This window comes from Scyliorhinus canicula, chromosome 11 (genome assembly GCF_902713615.1).
Source record: "Scyliorhinus canicula chromosome 11, sScyCan1.1, whole genome shotgun sequence".
Taxonomy (NCBI): Eukaryota; Metazoa; Chordata; class Chondrichthyes; order Carcharhiniformes; family Scyliorhinidae; genus Scyliorhinus; species Scyliorhinus canicula.
The window spans coordinates 106,155,053-106,172,679 of NC_052156.1; the positions used below are offsets into that span (position 1 = coordinate 106,155,053).

Genomic DNA, 17,627 nt, shown 5'->3' on the forward strand with positions numbered 1-17,627 from the left:
CAGTGCTAACCACTGTGCTACTGTGCCGCTGAATGCTAGGTTAAAATGTTCAAGGTTGGGACGGTGTCAAGGGATGAGGAAAAGTGGGTAAATTACGTTGTGCTCCAGGTCAGCTCTGATCTCTTGGGGATTAAATGGCGGCTCTTTGGTTCTATCATCGTGATGGGTTTGTGGCATTTAATGCTGAGGGAAGCAGAAATGGATTGAAATTAAGCGTTTGAAGAAACGAGCCGTGCGAGAAATTGAGATTCCTGTCAGAATTTGATGTCTTTTTTTTTGTTCACCCCCGCGACAGATCTTTGGAATTTTGAAGGCCCCTTTCATGGACAAAGGAGAAGGGCCGATGTTAAGGCTGGAAGATTTGGGAGATCAGAGATATGCTCCTTATCGATATATATTGCGGCTGTGTTACCGGGTCCTTAGACACTCCCAACAGGACTATCGGAAAAATCAGGTCGGTACTGTCCATTGTTAGCAACACCCGGAATGTGTACATTTTCAACAATTGTGGTTAAAACCGAGATTCTTTTAATTTGGGAAGGGAAATGTTGACCCACACAGCATGGGTATGGATTTACATCATTGGCTGTTTTTGCAACACTCAAGGAGTTATTTCGGCCCATGGTTGTCTGAAAGAGGCTCTCCAATGCCCATCCCCCCCACCCCACAATACTCTTATTCTTTTTCTTTCAGGAGTACATTGCAAAGATGTTTGGCATCATGCAATCCCAAATTGGATATGATGTGCTGGCAGAAGACACCATTACGGCCCTGTTACACAATAATAGGAAGCTGCTGGAGAAACACATCACAGCGAAGGAAATTGAAACCTTTGTCAACTTGCTGAGGAGGAACAGAGAGCCCAGGTGGGATTAACCTTTTTTGATTTCCCCATTGCCTTTTGGCTTCAAATTAAATCTTCTGCAGGGACCTCTTTGGGAAAACCCTCACTTAGATCCGTCTATCACACTGCGATTTAAAAAAGATACTTGCAAGTCTTGGCGCCACAACATTTGAAATGAAATGAAATGAAAATTGCTTATTGTCGCGAGTAGGCTTCAATGAAGTTATTGTGAAAAGCCCCTAGTCGCCACATTCCGGCGCCTGTTCGGGGAGGCTGGTACGGGAATTGAACTGTGCTGCTGGTCTGCCTTGGTCTGCTTTCAAAGCCAGCGAGTTAGCCCTCTGCTAAACCAGGCCCTAGCATTTATCTGTTAATTTATGTTCGAATAGAGAAATCAAATTCTAAAACCTATTTTTAAATTTGCATTTAATTAATAATAGATTGTATTACGATCCCAGACTAGACCCCAACAGTTGCTGGGATACCGGACAGGAACCTCAATACTTTACAAAAAAAAAAATTGTAAGACTGTGAGGAAAGGATGCCTCGCCCCTGGAGTTATTCCATGCAAAAACAGAGATATGCTATATTAAAACAAACTTTATTATTAACGCAGTATTAAAGTATCTTTAACATCGGGGGATAACAGCTTATACTTACCAGTTAAACAATGCTTAACAATAAAAGGAAACACTTTGACTTCTAACTGATACCTTTATCCCCAATCAAGCAAAACCCAACACAGGTCAAAAAACATTTTTAAATAGAATTAGTCAATCGAGGACTCCTTGCCAATCTTTGAATAGAGAGACCTTTTCATAGAATCATAGAATCCCTACAGTGCAGAAAGAGGCTATTTGGCCTATTGAGTCTGCACGATGTTCTGAGAGTGCACCCCACATCAGCCCTGTTCCCCCATCCTATTCCCGTAACCCCACCTAATCTTTGGACACCAAGGGGCCATTCTTAGCATGGCCAGTCCACCTAATCTGAACATCTGTGGACTGTAGGGGGGAAACTGGAGCACCCGAAGTAAACACAGTGCAGATACAGGGAGAACATGCAAATTCCAGACAGTCACCCAGGGCCGGAATTGAACCTGGGCCACTGGCGCTGTGAGGCAGCAGTGCCACTGTGCTGCCCTGAGACCTTTTGAGAGACTGAAGAGAGAGAAAGATCCTGTCAGCTTAATGCTATATCTCTAACTTTGCTTTTCAGCTCAGTCATGCCAGAGAACTTAAACTAAATTTAAAATACTGCCTGCTTTAGACCTGGCTCCTCCCACCAACCACTCAAATCCCATGACCTACTTAAGTTTAAACACACTGGGCATGATTCCCAGGCCTCGTTATGCTCTCGCTCAAGTGAAACAAGGCCTGTGAACAGCGGGAGAGGCCAAAAACGAGAACCGCACCAGGCGCCAAACAATTTGTGATGCGGCCACCACGTTCCCGTAGGCAAAATTAGGATCTCGCCATAGTGAGGCTGGAAACCAATTATCACCACTCAAGCCCAATTTCCATACAATTAACAGGAGCCACCCCATATCCAACAGCCTCCTGTCATTCAGCAGCCTCCCCAGCAAGTGGTCACGCTGGCACTGATTACTACTCCTTTTGAAAAATATGAACCTGGCGGAAGGGTTTCTGCGGGGAGCCGAGGAGGGGGTAGCGATCTTTGGTTAGAGGCGAAGAGGCCGGGAGCGCTGGGATTGCCACCCCAGTGCTCGGCTGGGGGTGGGGGATCTTCCGCAGGGTGGGCCATCACAGGAGGGTGGGGGGTTGTTTGGGGGGGGGGGGGCACACCACCATGCCAACCCCTGGATCATGTGAACGCGTTCCGGGGGCAACCCTTGTCACTGCCCGTCTGCTCCAATGACCACCAGTAACCCCCACCGGCTGCTGAGGCCTCTGGCCTTGCGGCTGAAGGCTAGATGATAGAGAATTGGCAATCATGGCTAAGTGAGCACCACACATCCCAAGTGGATCCCATGGGTGCATGAGCTATGGAGCATGTGGGAGCCATTGCCTAGCGTCCGAATCATGCCTTAATGCCTGGACACCGTGCCTGGACACTACGGGAGGCAAGACCACACACGTAGCAGCCAACATCTGAAAACCCAGGGGATGGGACACAGCTCCTGGGACATGTCCACGGCCTGAGGGTGGGTGAGTGCCACGGGGAGGGAGAGATTCTTGGAGAGATGGGCAAAGGCTTTGGAGGTCAGCCCGCGTTGCTGAAGAAAATGACAGAGTCATCATAACGGTTATGCAAAAGGTGTTTAATGTGTTTTACAATCCCCTAATCCCCTACTCCTGATGGTGCCACCTTGTTCTACTGCAGGGATCTGTGGACATACACTGTGGTCTCTCACTTCCTCAACCACTCCTAATATCTCCTGTTTATTGAGTATTCACTTGCATTAAGCAGCACCTCACACCTTTCCGGAATGAATTCCATTTGCCACTTTTCCCATTCAACCAAACCATTGAAATTGTTCTAGAATCGACAGCTATCCTCTTCACTATCAACTAAACGGCCAAGCGGTGGTGTCATCTGCAAATTTCCCAATCATGCCACAAAGATTTAAGTTTAAATCATTACTATACACAACAAGTGATAGCTCAGTGGGCAGCAGTGTTGCTTCACAGCTCCAGGGTCCCAGGTTCGATTCCTGGCTTGGGTCACTGTCTGTGCGACATCTGCACGTTCTCCCTGTTTCTGCGTGGGTTTCCTCCGGGTGCTCCGGTTTCCTCCTCCAAGTCTTGAAAGATGTGCTCTGAATTCTCCCCGTGTACCTGAACAGGCGACGGAATGTGGTGACTAGGGGCTTTTCACAGTAACTTCATTGCAGTGTACATGTATGCCTACTTGTGACAATAAAGATTATTAAACAGCAATGGCCCCAAACCTGAGCCCTGTGGAAAACCATTGGAAACTTTTACATTAGCAAAAACATCTATTGACCATTACCTTGTGTTGTCTGTCACTAAGCTAATTTTGGATCCAACCCATCACCTTTCCTTGTATCCCATGAGATTGTGATTTTTAAAAAATATTTTCATTAAGGCATATATAATTTTAACAATTTTCAAGAGGATAAGCAACAAAGTAAATAACCCCATCCCCAACCAACAACCTAACCCAGCCAACATGGCTTACACAATTACCCAATCTCCCTCTCCCACTAACTATTTCCCACCTCATCCAACACCCCATGCCTCCTTCTTTCCTTTTACAACTCCATTCCTCCCCCTCTGTTGACAGCTTAATTTTCCCCAAAGAAGTCGATAAAAGGCTGCCATCTCCGGGCGAACCCTAGCATCGATCCCCTCTCGTCTCCCCTCCGGGGGGGGGGGGGGGGGGCTAGGAACGGCGGCGCGTGAATTCCGCGCGCCGAGCCATGACGCTTGCGTCAAAGCGACGCGCCGGGAATGACGCGGCTGGCAGCGCCGAAGTTACGTCAGCCACGTATGCGCGGTTGCCGTCTTCCCCTCCGCTGCCCCGCAAGACATGGCGGCTTGATCTTGCGGAGTGGCGGAGGGAAAAAAGTGCATCTTTTAGAGACACCGGCCCGACAATCGGTGAGCACCGATCGTGGGCCAGACATCCGCTGAGCACGCCCATGGTGCTCGATCCTCCCTTCGCCCCCCCCACAGGCCCCACACTCGGCAGTCGCGCGCTGTTCATGCCGGCAGCGACCAGGTGTGGTTGCCGCTTGCGTGAGCCGGTCGGGTTCGGCAGGCCGCTCAGCCCATCCGGGCTGGAGTATCGCCCGTTGCCGTGAGAAACGGCAAGCGGCGATTCTCCGAGCGGCCTGTCGCAAAACGCGACATGCCATTTTGGGGAGGGGGGGGGGTGGAATAATCGCGGGGGGTGCCAGGGCGGCGTGGCGTGATTCGCCCGGCCCTCCCTCGATTCTCTTCCACCCCCCCCCCTTGTGCTTTCAACTACAAATGATTTTGCGCTGAAAATTGACGTAAAGGCAAGTTCACAACGATGCTGAGACCAAAGAGGCCCCCGAGACCTTGGTGAGCAATGGGACCAACAAACTGTCCCCTGAATCAATGAGATTAAAGGATAGAGGGGGTAAAATACTGGAATTACTAAGAGAGAAATATGGATCAAATCAGGTGTGGCAAGAGAAATTAAGAGATTGAAGTAAGAGGGAGAACTAAAATCAGACTTTAAAAAGTTGAAAATTTGAATGTTGCTGAAAAGAGAAACATTTTGCTGAATTTATCAGGACAAACACAAGAATGTCAAGTTTCAAAGATTTACATACAATATACATGATTTTTATCCCATTACCAATGATTATTTATAATGTTATTAAGTAATATTTATTAATTATTATTATACTTTTATATCCTACAGTTTACCTGACTTTTCTCCTGTAGTATGAATTGTTGTGATTGTTTGAAATTTGGAATTCTTGCATTTGGCCTGATGAGAATGGGATCCAAGGCTATGGGGAGAAAGCAGGATTAGGCTATTGAGTTGGGTGATCAGCCATGATCGTGATGAATGGCGGAGCAGGCTCGAAGGGTCAAAAGGTCTCCTCCTGCTCCTATCTTCTATGTATCTACAAGTGTAAGATGAGAAACTTTGGCCTTATAGTCTACTTTCTTTTCAGAAGATTTAAGTTCTGTACTGCCAAGAAAATTAGAAAGTTTAACCCATTTGCCACCCCCGTATCTCGTCCCTTGAGAAATTACGGGATAATTTTGCCCAGTTAATTATGGTCCATGCAAACCTTTAGCTCGTCATTAACTTGCCAGCAGATTCTACTCCAATATTCAGAAGGTGTACCACAGGGAAGTGAAGGGATTGATGCTAAAATACCTGCTCATTTGCGGCATTGATTTTCTTGCAGGTTCTTGGATTACCTGTCAGATCTTTGCGTGTCCAACAACATTGCCATCCCCGTCACTCAGGAACTCATCTGCAAATTCATGTTAAATGCTTCAAATGCTGACATTCTCATTCAAACCAAGTAAGCAGTATTACGTTTTTGCAGGATTGCCGACCTTCTAACTGGACAGTTTAATGTCATCTCTGCTGGCATTGTAAAATTATAGAGTGACCTCTATGTCTCTTAGCCATTGTGTCATCTGTCTGTATGATTATCAATACATCCTTACACTGTGATAAATTGTGAATTTATCCCTGTCAAATCTAAGATTTATTTGAAAAGTCCAGAATTATTATTGGCACGATTGAAACCTGATCGATTTTAATTGAGGTTACGCAAGATGGTGGTGTAACAATGGAGCTACAACAAAACGATGAGAACGCTGGAAAGCTGAAATTGAAACAGAAAATGCCCGCAGCACCTCGGCTAATGAGGCATTGCCTCTGTTTCTCACTCTGCACAGCCTGAGCTGTTGAGTGTTTCCAGTATTTCCTGATTTTTGTTTCACAAGACAGCTATTTGAATGGCCGTTAATCGGGCCTTACTTGCAGGGGATCATGGGTAAATGCCATGGGTGACGGTGTTCGGGTTTGTGGGCTGCTGTGAAGTTTGGTTTTTAGAGTGGGTGAGGATTAAGGTTCTGTGTGAAATTATGACTGAAACATTTAATCGTTTCAAAGGAAGAGGGTCCAATTGGCTTCTGGAAATGTTTTACTGTTTTACAGTTCAACAGACGTACACAAATATATACACTGAGTCTGTGGCTGTAAAGCCCTGTGAAGATTCCCGTCACAGATTTAAGGTTTGGTGCAGGAGGGTGGCAGGAAGAACACTTTTTATGAAGCGAGGGGTAATGGCCAGGAACTCACTGCCTATGAAGGTAGTGGAAGTGGAGAAGATCAAAACAAAACAAAACTCGGAGGGTGCGGGGTTTGATGGGGTGGGGGGGGGACTGGCTTGATTGTCCTACTAAGAGCTGCCATGGATTGAATGGGCCGAATGGCTCCTTCTGTGCTGCATGACTGAATGGCTGTTATTTACATTCCTTTGTAACTCTGGTTTTGCTATTGCTTGTGAGCCTCATATTCCTGTTTTAAATATCCTGCTTTGTAAAGGCTGTTATCAAACCGTGGGGACTTCACTTTGGAAAGTTCCTTACTTGAAGATTATGTTGAAGACGATGAAGTTTGGTTATACTGGATTGATGGAGACAAGGAACCTCACGGCAAGTCTATCCGGCATCTAGCGCAGGAAGCGAAGGAGGGAAATAAAGAGGATAAGGATATTTTAACATACTACAGGTAATTTTTCTGTAATAATTATTAAAGCAGGTTTTTGGGGAAAAAAATTGTTCTTTAAGATGTGGGTGATACTATCAGGCAGCATTGATTACCTATCCTGGGCTCCCTCAAGGGTATCACGAGTCTACAACAACAACAACTTGCAGTTGTATGGCTACTTTAACATAGTAAACCATCGCAAAGGTCGGCATAGAGGATAAGCTGAAAACCACTGATTTCAAGTCAAAGAAAGACATCAGGGCTGGTGATTGGTTAGAGAGAGAAATTAAAAAAAAACATTTTAATGAAGGGGAGACAGGGGAGCGGTTTCTGGAGAGGATTCTAGCAATCTGAAAGGCTGTGGGAATGGAGGAGATGAAGAAACAGGGAGAGCGCAAAGCCATGGAGAGATTTTAAAACCACTGTAAGAAATAAAACGTAGGTGTTTCTGGACAGGGAGTGGGTGAGTGGGACTTTGTGCAGGTTCGGGTTTGGGAGCAGAGTTTGTGATGAGCTCCCGGTTAAGGCGGAGTTATGATTTGACAGTGGCTTTGATCATCACCGTTTTCCTACATCCACTTTCCCCTTTTTCCTTCGTCCAGGTACCAGCTGAACCTGTTTGCAAGAATGTGCCTCGATCGTCAGTATCTTGCCATCGATCAGATCTCGACACAGCTTGGCGTGGACCTCATTCTTCGCTGTATGTCGGATGAGAACCTTCCTTATGATCTACGGGCTTCCTTCTGCCGCCTGATGCTGCACATGCACGTGGATCGAGACCCACAGGAGTCGGTCACCCCCGTGAAATATGCCAGGCTGTGGGCTGAAATCCCCACCAAGATCACAATTCACGAGTACGCCTTGTTTATGCATTTATTTAAATCTAAGCTTTTTTTTTAGCAGGCAGCCTGAAATAATGAATCAACTGGGTATGCCCCTCCCAATGCCATGGTCTAATGTATTGAATGCTCTGTTAAAATCCTAGAGCCAAGCAGAAAGAAAGAACCTGCATTTGGGTAGCACTTTCCATAGCCTCAGGAAAGAATGGCTGAAAGGCAGAAAATAAACAGTTTTAAAGAAAATTCCTTTTTATTTTGTATCTTTCATAACATCAGGACCCCTCAAAAAAACCTTTACCACCAAGCCCTTTTGTAGTGTCTCCACTGTTGTACTGCAACAGCAACCAATTTACAGACAGCCAAGATCTCTCAACCGCAATGTGATGATTTTCTGACAGTTGATTATAATTAATAATTTACTAACTATTAATACATCGTCAGAACATGCAAAGGACTTTGTTTAATTTGTGCTTCTACTGTTTGTTTAGATTTGATTATGACCAGGGATTATCACAGGTGCTAGGCGGTGGTGTAACGGTGATGTCACAGGACTAGTAATCCAGAGGCCCAGGCTAATGCTTGGGGAACAACGGTTCAAAACCCACCATGGCAGCTGGTGGAATTTAAATTGAATCTAAATTAAAGTCTGGGATTGAAAGAAGCTAGCCTCCGTCACAGTGACGAAAAAAATCCCCACCTGGTTCACTAATGCACTTTAGGGAAGGACACCTGTTGCCATGTGTGACCCACATGTGGTTGACTTTTCACTGCTCTCTGAAATCGCTCCAAACGTCACTCAGTTGTGCCAAAATCTAAAATTGAACTCCCTTCCTAACATTACGCTGAGTGTACCATCACCATATGAATTGCTGCTGTGTGCACCGCCTACAAGATGCACTGCAGCAACTCACCAAGGCTCCTTTGACAACACCTTCCAGACCCGTGACCTCTACTGCCGGGAAGGACAAGGGCAACATGGGAACACTGCCACCTGCAAGTTCCCCTCCTACCCGCTCACCATCCTGACTTGGAAATATGTCGGCCGTTCCTTCGCTGTCACTGGGTCGAAATCCTGGAACTCCCTCCCGAGCAGCACTGTGGGTGTACCTATACAACATGGCTGCAGCGGTTCACAGAATCGGTCCATCACCACCTTCTGAAGGGCAACGAGTGATGGGCAAGAAATGCTGGGCTGGCTTCCACATCCCATGAACGGATAAATGAAAAACAATAAAGTCTCTGGCTATCGCCTAAACACAACCAAGATTGGCTTCAGAGCAGTGTGTATGCACAGATTCACAGATACTCTTAAGTTAGGAAGAGGAAAGTTTCCAAGATAGTGCTTGGCCATTAAAAAAGGATGGAGGTATTCAATAGGGTGGTTACTGTATTCGTGAATCCAGAGCCAGGGGGGCATAAGAGTGCGTGTAGGTGTGTGTGTGGGTGCCGGAGGGAGTGGGGTGTGGGTGGAGACGGAGGGGCCAGTACCATTGTTATGCAGGACGTTGAAGTGGTTTTAATCCTTCTAACTTTTTCTGCGTGGCTATTTTGCTGATTCTGCGTGGCTATGTTGCTGATTCTGCGTGGCTATGTTGCTGATTCTGCGTGGCTATGTTGCTGATTCTGCGTGGTTATTTTGCTGATTCTGCGTGGCTATGTTGCTGATTCTGCGTGGCTATGTTGCTGATTCTGCGTGGCTATGTTGCTGATTCTGCGTGGCTATGTTGCTGATTCTGCGTGGCTATGTTGCTGATTCTGCGTGGCTATGTTGCTGATTCTGCGTGGCTATGTTGCTGATTCTGCGTGGCTATTTTGCTGATTCTGTGTGGCTATGTTGCTGATTCTGCGTGGCTATGTTGCTGATTCTGCGTGGCTATGTTGCTGATTCTGCGTGGCTCTTTTGCTGATTCTGCGTGGCTATGTTGCTGATTCTGCGTGGCTATTTTGCTGATTCTGCGTGGCTATTTTGCTGATTCTGCGTGGCTATGTTGCTGATTCTGCGTGGCTATGTTGCTGATTCTGCATGGCTATTTTGCTGATTCTGCGTGGCTATTTTGCTGATTCTGCGTGGCTATTTTGCTGATTCTGCGTGGCTATTTTGCTGATTCTGCGTGGCTATTTTGCTGATTCTGCGTGGCTATTTTGCTGATTCTGCGTGGCTATGTTGCTGATTCTGCGTGGCTATTTTGCTGATTCTGCGTGGCTATTTCGCTGATTCTGCGTGGCTATGTTGCTGATTCTGCGTGGCTATGTTGCTGATTCTGCGTGGCTATTTTGCTGATTCTGCGTGGCTCTTTTGCTGATTCTGCGTGGCTATGTTGCTGATTCTGCGTGGCTATTTTGCTGATTCTGCGTGGCTATTTTGCTGATTCTGCGTGGCTATGTTGCTGATTCTGCGTGGCTATGTTGCTGATTCTGCGTGGCTATGTTGCTGATTCTGCGTGGCTATGTTGCTGATTCTGCGTGGCTATTTTGCTGATTCTGCGTGGCTATGTTGCTGATTCTGCGTGGCTATTTTGCTGATTCTGCGTGGCTATTTTGCTGATTCTGCGTGGCTATTTTGCTGATTCTGCGTGGCTATTTTGCTGATTCTGCGTGGCTATTTTGCTGATTCTGCGTGGCTATTTTGCTGATTCTGCGTGGCTATTTTGCTGATTCTGCGTGGCTATTTTGCTGATTCTGCGTGGCTCTTTTGCTGATTCTGCGTGGCTATGTTGCTGATTCTGCGTGGCTATGTTGCTGATTCTGCGTGGCTATGTTGCCGATTCTGCGTGGCTATGTTGCCGATTCTGCGTGGCTATGTTGCTGATTCTGCGTGGCTATGTTGCTGATTCTGCGTGGCTATGTTGCCGATTCTGCGTGGCTATGTTGCCGATTCTGCGTGGCTATGTTGCTGATTCTGCGTGGCTATTTTGCTGATTCTGCGTGGCTATGTTGCTGATTCTGCGTGGCTATTTTGCTGATTCTGCGTGGCTATTTTGCTGATTCTGCGTGGCTCTTTTGCTGATTCTGCGTGGCTCTTTTACTGATTCTGCGTGGCTCTTTTGCTGATTCTGCGTGGCTATTTTGCTGATTCTGCGTGGCTATGTTGCTGATTCTGCGTGGCTATTTTGCTGATTCTGCGTGGCTCTTTTACTGATTCTGCGTGGCTATTTTGCTAAGAGAGTCGGAACAAACTGAAGTCTCTGATTTAAATGCAGTATCGGATAGTTCCATGTGCAGGGTCATTGATCGGAAATACCCATGAGATCTTAGCATGAGGAATTCCAGCCTCAAAATTGTAAGTCATACAGTAGAGGAGGTTAACCTTTGGCCATATGAGGCCTCAATGCTAAAAAGCAAAAAATAGACTTGAGAGGGATGCAGCCTTATTGCTTCCACAGCTATTTCTGCTCTATTATGCTTCAAAAACAACCAGGGTGCTGTAAAATGGTGATTCCAGTCACGCATGTCCACTCCATATGATTAGGGTATTCCACAGAAGGTAATTGATTAGCTTATGTCTAGACAGATCTTGGCTATTATGTTATGGCCCAGGTGGTTTTTTTAAATGCCCCAGCCGTAACTTCTGCATGGTCCGTTCTTCCTGTGATAAGCTAAAATGAGCTTATCAGCACCTTCATTATCCCTGTAGTTTTTTGGCTGCCTGGTGCCATGTAGCTTTATTGGAATGCAAATAGTGAGAGCCGGTTATACGTTTCTGTCCCCTTTTGAAGTAATTCTTGACATCAGCAAGTATGCAATTCCATAGGCCTTTTGCCTTGACATTCTGATTTGTAATCCACAGTGGAAACTGCCAGAAACAAACCAATGCTGACATGTCAGGTGACCTGTGGCGGCAATCATAAGTCAGTTGACTTATTGCTTGGCACAATTCCTTTAAAGAAGTTCAATATATATCTGACCAACCAATGACATTAAGACTAATTTTCCCTTTGCACACGTCACATCGTCATGACAATATTCACAAGGGAATATTTATTGTTTAATCCATCTTAATTGAAAGAAAAAAGTAGAATAACAGGAAGACTTTCATGATGAAATGTTTTATATGCTTTTTCATGACATACATTTGATGCTGAAGCTCATTTGCTTTTGTACTCAAGATTGCGTCGGTCCCAGTGTTGTAGTAGTTGTGTAACCTGAGGTTAGGCTTCTGTCTAATGAAGTATCTTTGTTAATCTTTGGGCAGGTATGACTCATTCACTGACCCCTCACGCGATGACAAAAAGAACAAGTTTGCTCTTACGGTGGACTTTGTGGAGGAGTACCTTAAGGATGTTGTAACTCAGCCATTTCCCTTTGGAAACAAGGAAAAGAACAAGCTCACTTTTGTGGTGCGTAACAGGGAGCCGAGTAATGTTAATGCTGGGAATACACCATTCCCCATTTTGAGGATTGCATAGAAATTGCAACATGGAGACGCGATCCTGTAGCTTGACACTGAAGTGGGCTGAGCCCAATATATTGGGATTGAGAATGTCCAGTTTCTGTTGGCTTTGTTATTTAGACCTGTGGGTCAACTGACCGAATCTTCTGTTGCTTTTCCAGGTGGTGAATTTGGCACGAAACCTAATCTACTTTGGGTTCTACAGTTTTAGTGAGCTTCTGAGGCTAACCCGAACGCTGTTGGCCATTCTGGACTGTGTCCAGAATCCTCCACCCTCATATTTGGAAAGACTGAGCAAGTTTCAAGATGGAGGTCAGTTTCGAGCTCGGTAATATAATTCTTCAGGGTGAGAAGCTAAATAAAGCTTGTGCCTCAATAGCATGGGAAGTGGTTGAATCGTATGAACCTTAATTTGTCGGTTTGAATTGATACCCATGCTCCCCTGTCTATGATGGGCTTTGTAACCAGTTTCTCACCAAGCTGACAACCTTGACATAGCTTCCCTCAGTGCCAAGGGGCTCAGCGCTGTGCGTTACCCACTAATAGAGAGTCAACACAAACCTCTGACGCTAATTGTTAAAGTTATACCTTATAATGACAAATTTGGACCGATAGACAATGCTGAGCTTTAGAAATTAGTTGCTTTCTGTAGTTTGGTTTTGACTGGATTAAAATTGCATTTGAAGCAATGTATGTTGGAACATTCCTAACTATCTTAACCCCTGAATTGTGCTGACTGCAAATTCCAAAATTGGGAAGAATCGCTTGTCTCGGCATGTGTTCTTGTCTGGCGCTAGTGCAGCACTGAAGAAGTACTGCACTGTTTTGGGTGCCGCCCTTTAGCAGGGTTGTTAGAGTGAGGCCCTGGCTGCCTCTTCGGGTGGCCATGAAAACTCCAGAGGCAGTTGCGGGAAAAAGCAGGGCCGTTCTCCCTAGTGTCCTGGCCAATATCTATTTCACAATCAACATCTTAAAAGTAAGCTAGTTAGTCATTCTTGCACGGCTTTTTGTGGGGGCTTGCTGTGCAGAAACTGGTGGCCATGTTTCCTACCTTACAACAGTGACTGAGCTTTGTACTTTACTGACTGGGAAGCATTCAAACATATCCTAAGGTTGCGAAAAGGTGCTATATAAATACACACCTTTTCTTGTCTGTTCTTCTTGCTTTGCTCAGCTGATTATTCAATGCATGGCACAACACTGGGAAGTTCCAAGGAACAAAGGGACCTTGGCGTGTTTGTCCATAGATCTCTTGAAGGCAGAAGGACAGGTTAATAGGGTGAGGAAAAAGGCATATGGGACATTTGCCTTTATCAATCGAGGCATAGATTACCAAAGCAGGGTCATGTTGGAGTTGTATAGAACTTTAGTGAGGCCACAGCTGGAATACTGTGTGCAATCCTGGTCGCCACAGTATAGGAAGGATGTAATTGTACTGGAGAGGGTGCAGAGGCGATTCACCAGGATGTTATCTGGGATGGAAGATATAAGTTATGAAGGGAGACTTGGATTGTTTTTGTTGTAGCACGGAAGACTGAAGGGCGGCCTGATTGAGGGGTATAAGATTATGAGGAGCGTGGACAGGGTGGATAGGGAGCAGCTGTTCCCCTTAGTTGAAGGGTCAGTTACAAGGGGAGACAAGCTCAAGGTGAGCTGCAGGTTTAGGGGAGATGTGAGGAAAAACGTTTTACCCAGAGGGTGGCGATGGTCTGGAATGCACTGCCTGGGAGGGTGGTAGAGGCGGGTTGCCTCATATCTTTAAAAAGCACCTGGATGAGCACTTGGCACATCATAACATTCAAGGCTATGAGCCAAATGGTGGAAAATGTGATTTGGTAGGTAGGTCAGGTGTTTTTCATGCAGCGGTGCAGACTTGATGGACTGAAGGGCCTCTTCAGCACTGTATTATTCTGTGATTCCCAATCCCCAGTGTAAGAGCTGGAAAATCTACCCTGCAGTTCCTCCACCTCCCTCCCCATGTACAGGACTCCATTTCCTCAGTGCATTGCTCTGTGCTCTGCATAACCACACAGTTAAAATGGAATTTGGTTTCCTTTTCTATGTAAGGGGCACAAGACAAGCCAAAAATTCTATCAGAATCTTCAGTTCCAGCAAAGTGGCCTCCCCCACCACCTCCCACGTCATCTCTGTCCATCATTTTTGCAGGTAACAATGTGATCCGGACAATTCACGGAGTGGGCGAGATGATGACACAGATGGTTCTCAGTCGAGGGTCTCTCCTCCCGGGGGTTCTGGCGGAGAGTCAAGACAGCCAGACCAGGACGATACCAGGGAAGCAAGTGCATGCCGTGGAGAATGAGGACGTGACCGTCATGGACACAAAGCTGAAAATAATCGAGATACTGCAGGTACGCCTTTGACAGATTGGAGTTTGCTGCCATTACATTTTAATTAACCCATCTTTCGTGTGCAGATTGATAATGAGCACCCAGGAAAGTGGCTATCTGTATTAGAGCCTCGTACCATGTGGGCGTGATAGAGTGGCTCATTGAATTCTTGAAGACATTAGACTTATCAAATTCTATAAATAGACCACGCTTTATCTACGTGTTAAATAAGAGATTAGTGCAGCAAATCAGGGAGAATGCGATAACTTAGGAAAAATTACATAGTATTTACCTCACAGAAACAGGTTTCTGGATCTGATGTTCATGTGCTGTATTATCCTCCTAACACTTTACCTCATCGGACTCCATCAACATACCCTTTAACTCTTTTCTGTCTCCTGTTTATCTTTGAACGTAGCAATGTTATTCACCTCATTAATCTTCGTGAGAGCGAGTGCTGCAATCTAATCGCTGAGTAAAAATGTTTCTCCTGAATTCTATTTTGAAGTTATTAAAGACTATCCAATATTTATGCTCCCCTTTAGTTTAATCTTTCTTTTGAATGGACATTTCTCTGCATCCATCCAGCAAACCCTTTCAGGAACAAAATTGTTTCTGGTGGCAAATGGTTAGCTTTTAGAAGTGACCATTTAACAAACGGATTAGTTTTCCATTTGAAAATACACCAAACATGTTTAGAGTCCCTTTCTGCTCATGATAATTATTCAATATGAATCTGTGCTGTCTGGAATTGTGAAAATGGCTTTTCTTTTCAGTTCATCCTCAGCGTTAGACTGGATTATCGCATTTCCTATATGTTGTCTATCTATAAGAAAGAATTTGGTGAGAACAATTCTCTTGACTCCTCGACGGGTTTATCGGTGGAAGTCGCAGGTGAGTGTACACTCGCTGTGTGTTGAGGCATTGGCAGGATCATTTGGCCCCGAGACAGTTTTCAAAAGGCAGTCACAGTGGAGGGGAAACCCCAGCAAATCACGGCCAGTTATCTAATCCTTTGCGATTAGGAAGCTTGAACTTTTTTGTTTCTTCAAAATACAGAGAATGCATTTTGGGGGTTGTTGATTTTGTGTTTGTAACCTAGCTTAGAATACTAAAGGAGCAGCACGCTGCCAAATGAGTGTCTATGTTTTGTGAAGCACATTTGTTCCTGTGTATAAAAGAAGTGCACAACAATGTCTTTATTGTGCGCTGTTTTTGAACTCTCTTTCTCTGGAGTTTGAGCACACTTGGCTCATGAATCTCCTGCTCCACCAGCGTGGATCATCTGCTCCGAAGCTTTCATCGGCAAAGTGCTTCAGCTGACTTGAGGATAAGTGACATTGGCCCTTTTTTCTCTTTTTTTCTCTTCCTTTCCACTTTTCTCTCTCTCTCACTCGCGCTCTCGCTCGCTTTCTCGCTCTATACTCTCTCTATATACTCTCTCTCTCTATGCTCTCTCTCAGTCGCTCTACTCTCTTTTCCTTTTGTCCTTACTCTCTCTTCACCAAGCTTGTTCCATTTTCTCTCCTTTCTCTCCCTTTCTATCTTTCCCCCAACCCCCCCCCCCCCACTCCCTTTTTGGTGAGCCTATTGACATTTCATCAGCACATTTTCGAAAGTGCAATGTGTACGTCTCTAGCGGGTGTCATCCCTAATTTCCCTCGAGAAGGTGGTGGTGAGCCATCATCTTGAGGCCGCAGCAGTCCCTTGGTTGTAGGCCCACCCATAGTGCTGTTAGGTAAGGGGTTCCAGGAATCTAACCCAGCAACAGTGAAGGAACATTCGCCACAGTATATGTTGAACGTGCAGCAAAGTGGACAGTTAAATTTGGCGGTTTCCTGCGATCACTGTACCCTGGTGCAGTTGAAAGAGCGCTCAGCTTTCAGACTTTTTGCTTGGTGATTCAAGCATGATGGACTTAAGGCATCACATGATGGTCCTTTCTGAGGTGGCTTGTTACCAGTTCTGAGGCGAAAAAAACTGGGAGCGTGAGACTATACCGAGACTTAGACTCTGCAATACGAGCTTGTGGGGTTAATATATTTCAAATTACAAAAAATATAAATACCGCAGCAGATAGACTACCGCAAACATTCTTCCAAGTGGAGAATTTTCAAACAATTTGGCTTTGTTCTTTCACAATAGAGACTGTGATATGTGTGCATGCGACTGAATGTGTGAGTGTATCCATGAATATCAGTGTATGCTTTATACAAAGTGTATTCTGGTGGGAGTTCTTTTTAAATAGTGCGGTTAACCTTCATGTTTTTAGTGTAAAAGTTAAGAGGTGTTCGAGTATAGGTCTAGAAAGCAGAAACCCATCACTGGATCATTGGCCATCGTCATAGCGGTCTACAGCACAGAAAAGGCCCTTTGGCCCATTGAGTTTGTGTCAGTCAAAACAACCATCTAACTACTGTATTCTAATTCCATTTTCCAAAACTTGGCCCATTGCCTATAATGTCTTGACATTGCAAGTGCACATCTAAGCACTTCTTAAATGTTATCAGGGTCTCTGTCTCCACCACCCTTTCAGGTAGTGAGTTCCAGACTCCCACCACCCTCTGGGTGGAAAGGTTTTTCCTCTCATCCATGGACTTTAGTAAAGCATTTGAAAAGGTCCCTCAAGGCAGGCTGGTGCAAAAGATTAAATCACATGGGGTCAGGGGTGAAATAGCTGGATGGATCCAGAACTGACTTGGCCATAGAAGACAGAGGGTAGCATTGGAAGGGTGTTTTTCCGAATGGAGGTCTGTAACTAGTGGTGTTCTACAGGGATCAGTACTGGGACCTCTGCTCTTTGTAATATATATAAAGACTTGGAAGAAAACATAGCAGGTCTGATTAGCAAGTTTGTGGATGATACTAAGATTGCAGGAGTTGTGGACAGTGATGAAGATTGTTAGAAAATACAACAGGATATAGATAGGCTGCAAAATTGCCAAAGAGAAATGACAGATGGGATTTAACCCGGACAAACGCGAGGTGATGCACTTTGGTAGATCCAATTC

At 45.3% G+C, this 17,627-nt stretch overlaps 1 protein-coding gene across 2 annotated transcripts in view; it reads left to right on the top strand.

Moving 5' to 3' along the window:
* Nucleotides 1-17,627, top strand: part of LOC119973251 (inositol 1,4,5-trisphosphate receptor type 2-like) — a 169,581-nt gene that overhangs the window by 12,375 nt on the left and 139,579 nt on the right. For both annotated transcript variants that reach the window (XM_038810980.1, XM_038810981.1), the window contains exons 5-13: nucleotides 296-454; nucleotides 694-866; nucleotides 5,721-5,840; nucleotides 6,875-7,060; nucleotides 7,642-7,893; nucleotides 12,071-12,215; nucleotides 12,430-12,580; nucleotides 14,435-14,637; nucleotides 15,393-15,510. In XM_038810980.1, coding sequence (XP_038666908.1) covers nucleotides 296-454; nucleotides 694-866; nucleotides 5,721-5,840; nucleotides 6,875-7,060; nucleotides 7,642-7,893; nucleotides 12,071-12,215; nucleotides 12,430-12,580; nucleotides 14,435-14,637; nucleotides 15,393-15,510 — 1,507 coding nt within the window. The remainder of the gene's footprint in view (nucleotides 1-295; nucleotides 455-693; nucleotides 867-5,720; nucleotides 5,841-6,874; nucleotides 7,061-7,641; nucleotides 7,894-12,070; nucleotides 12,216-12,429; nucleotides 12,581-14,434; nucleotides 14,638-15,392; nucleotides 15,511-17,627) is intronic.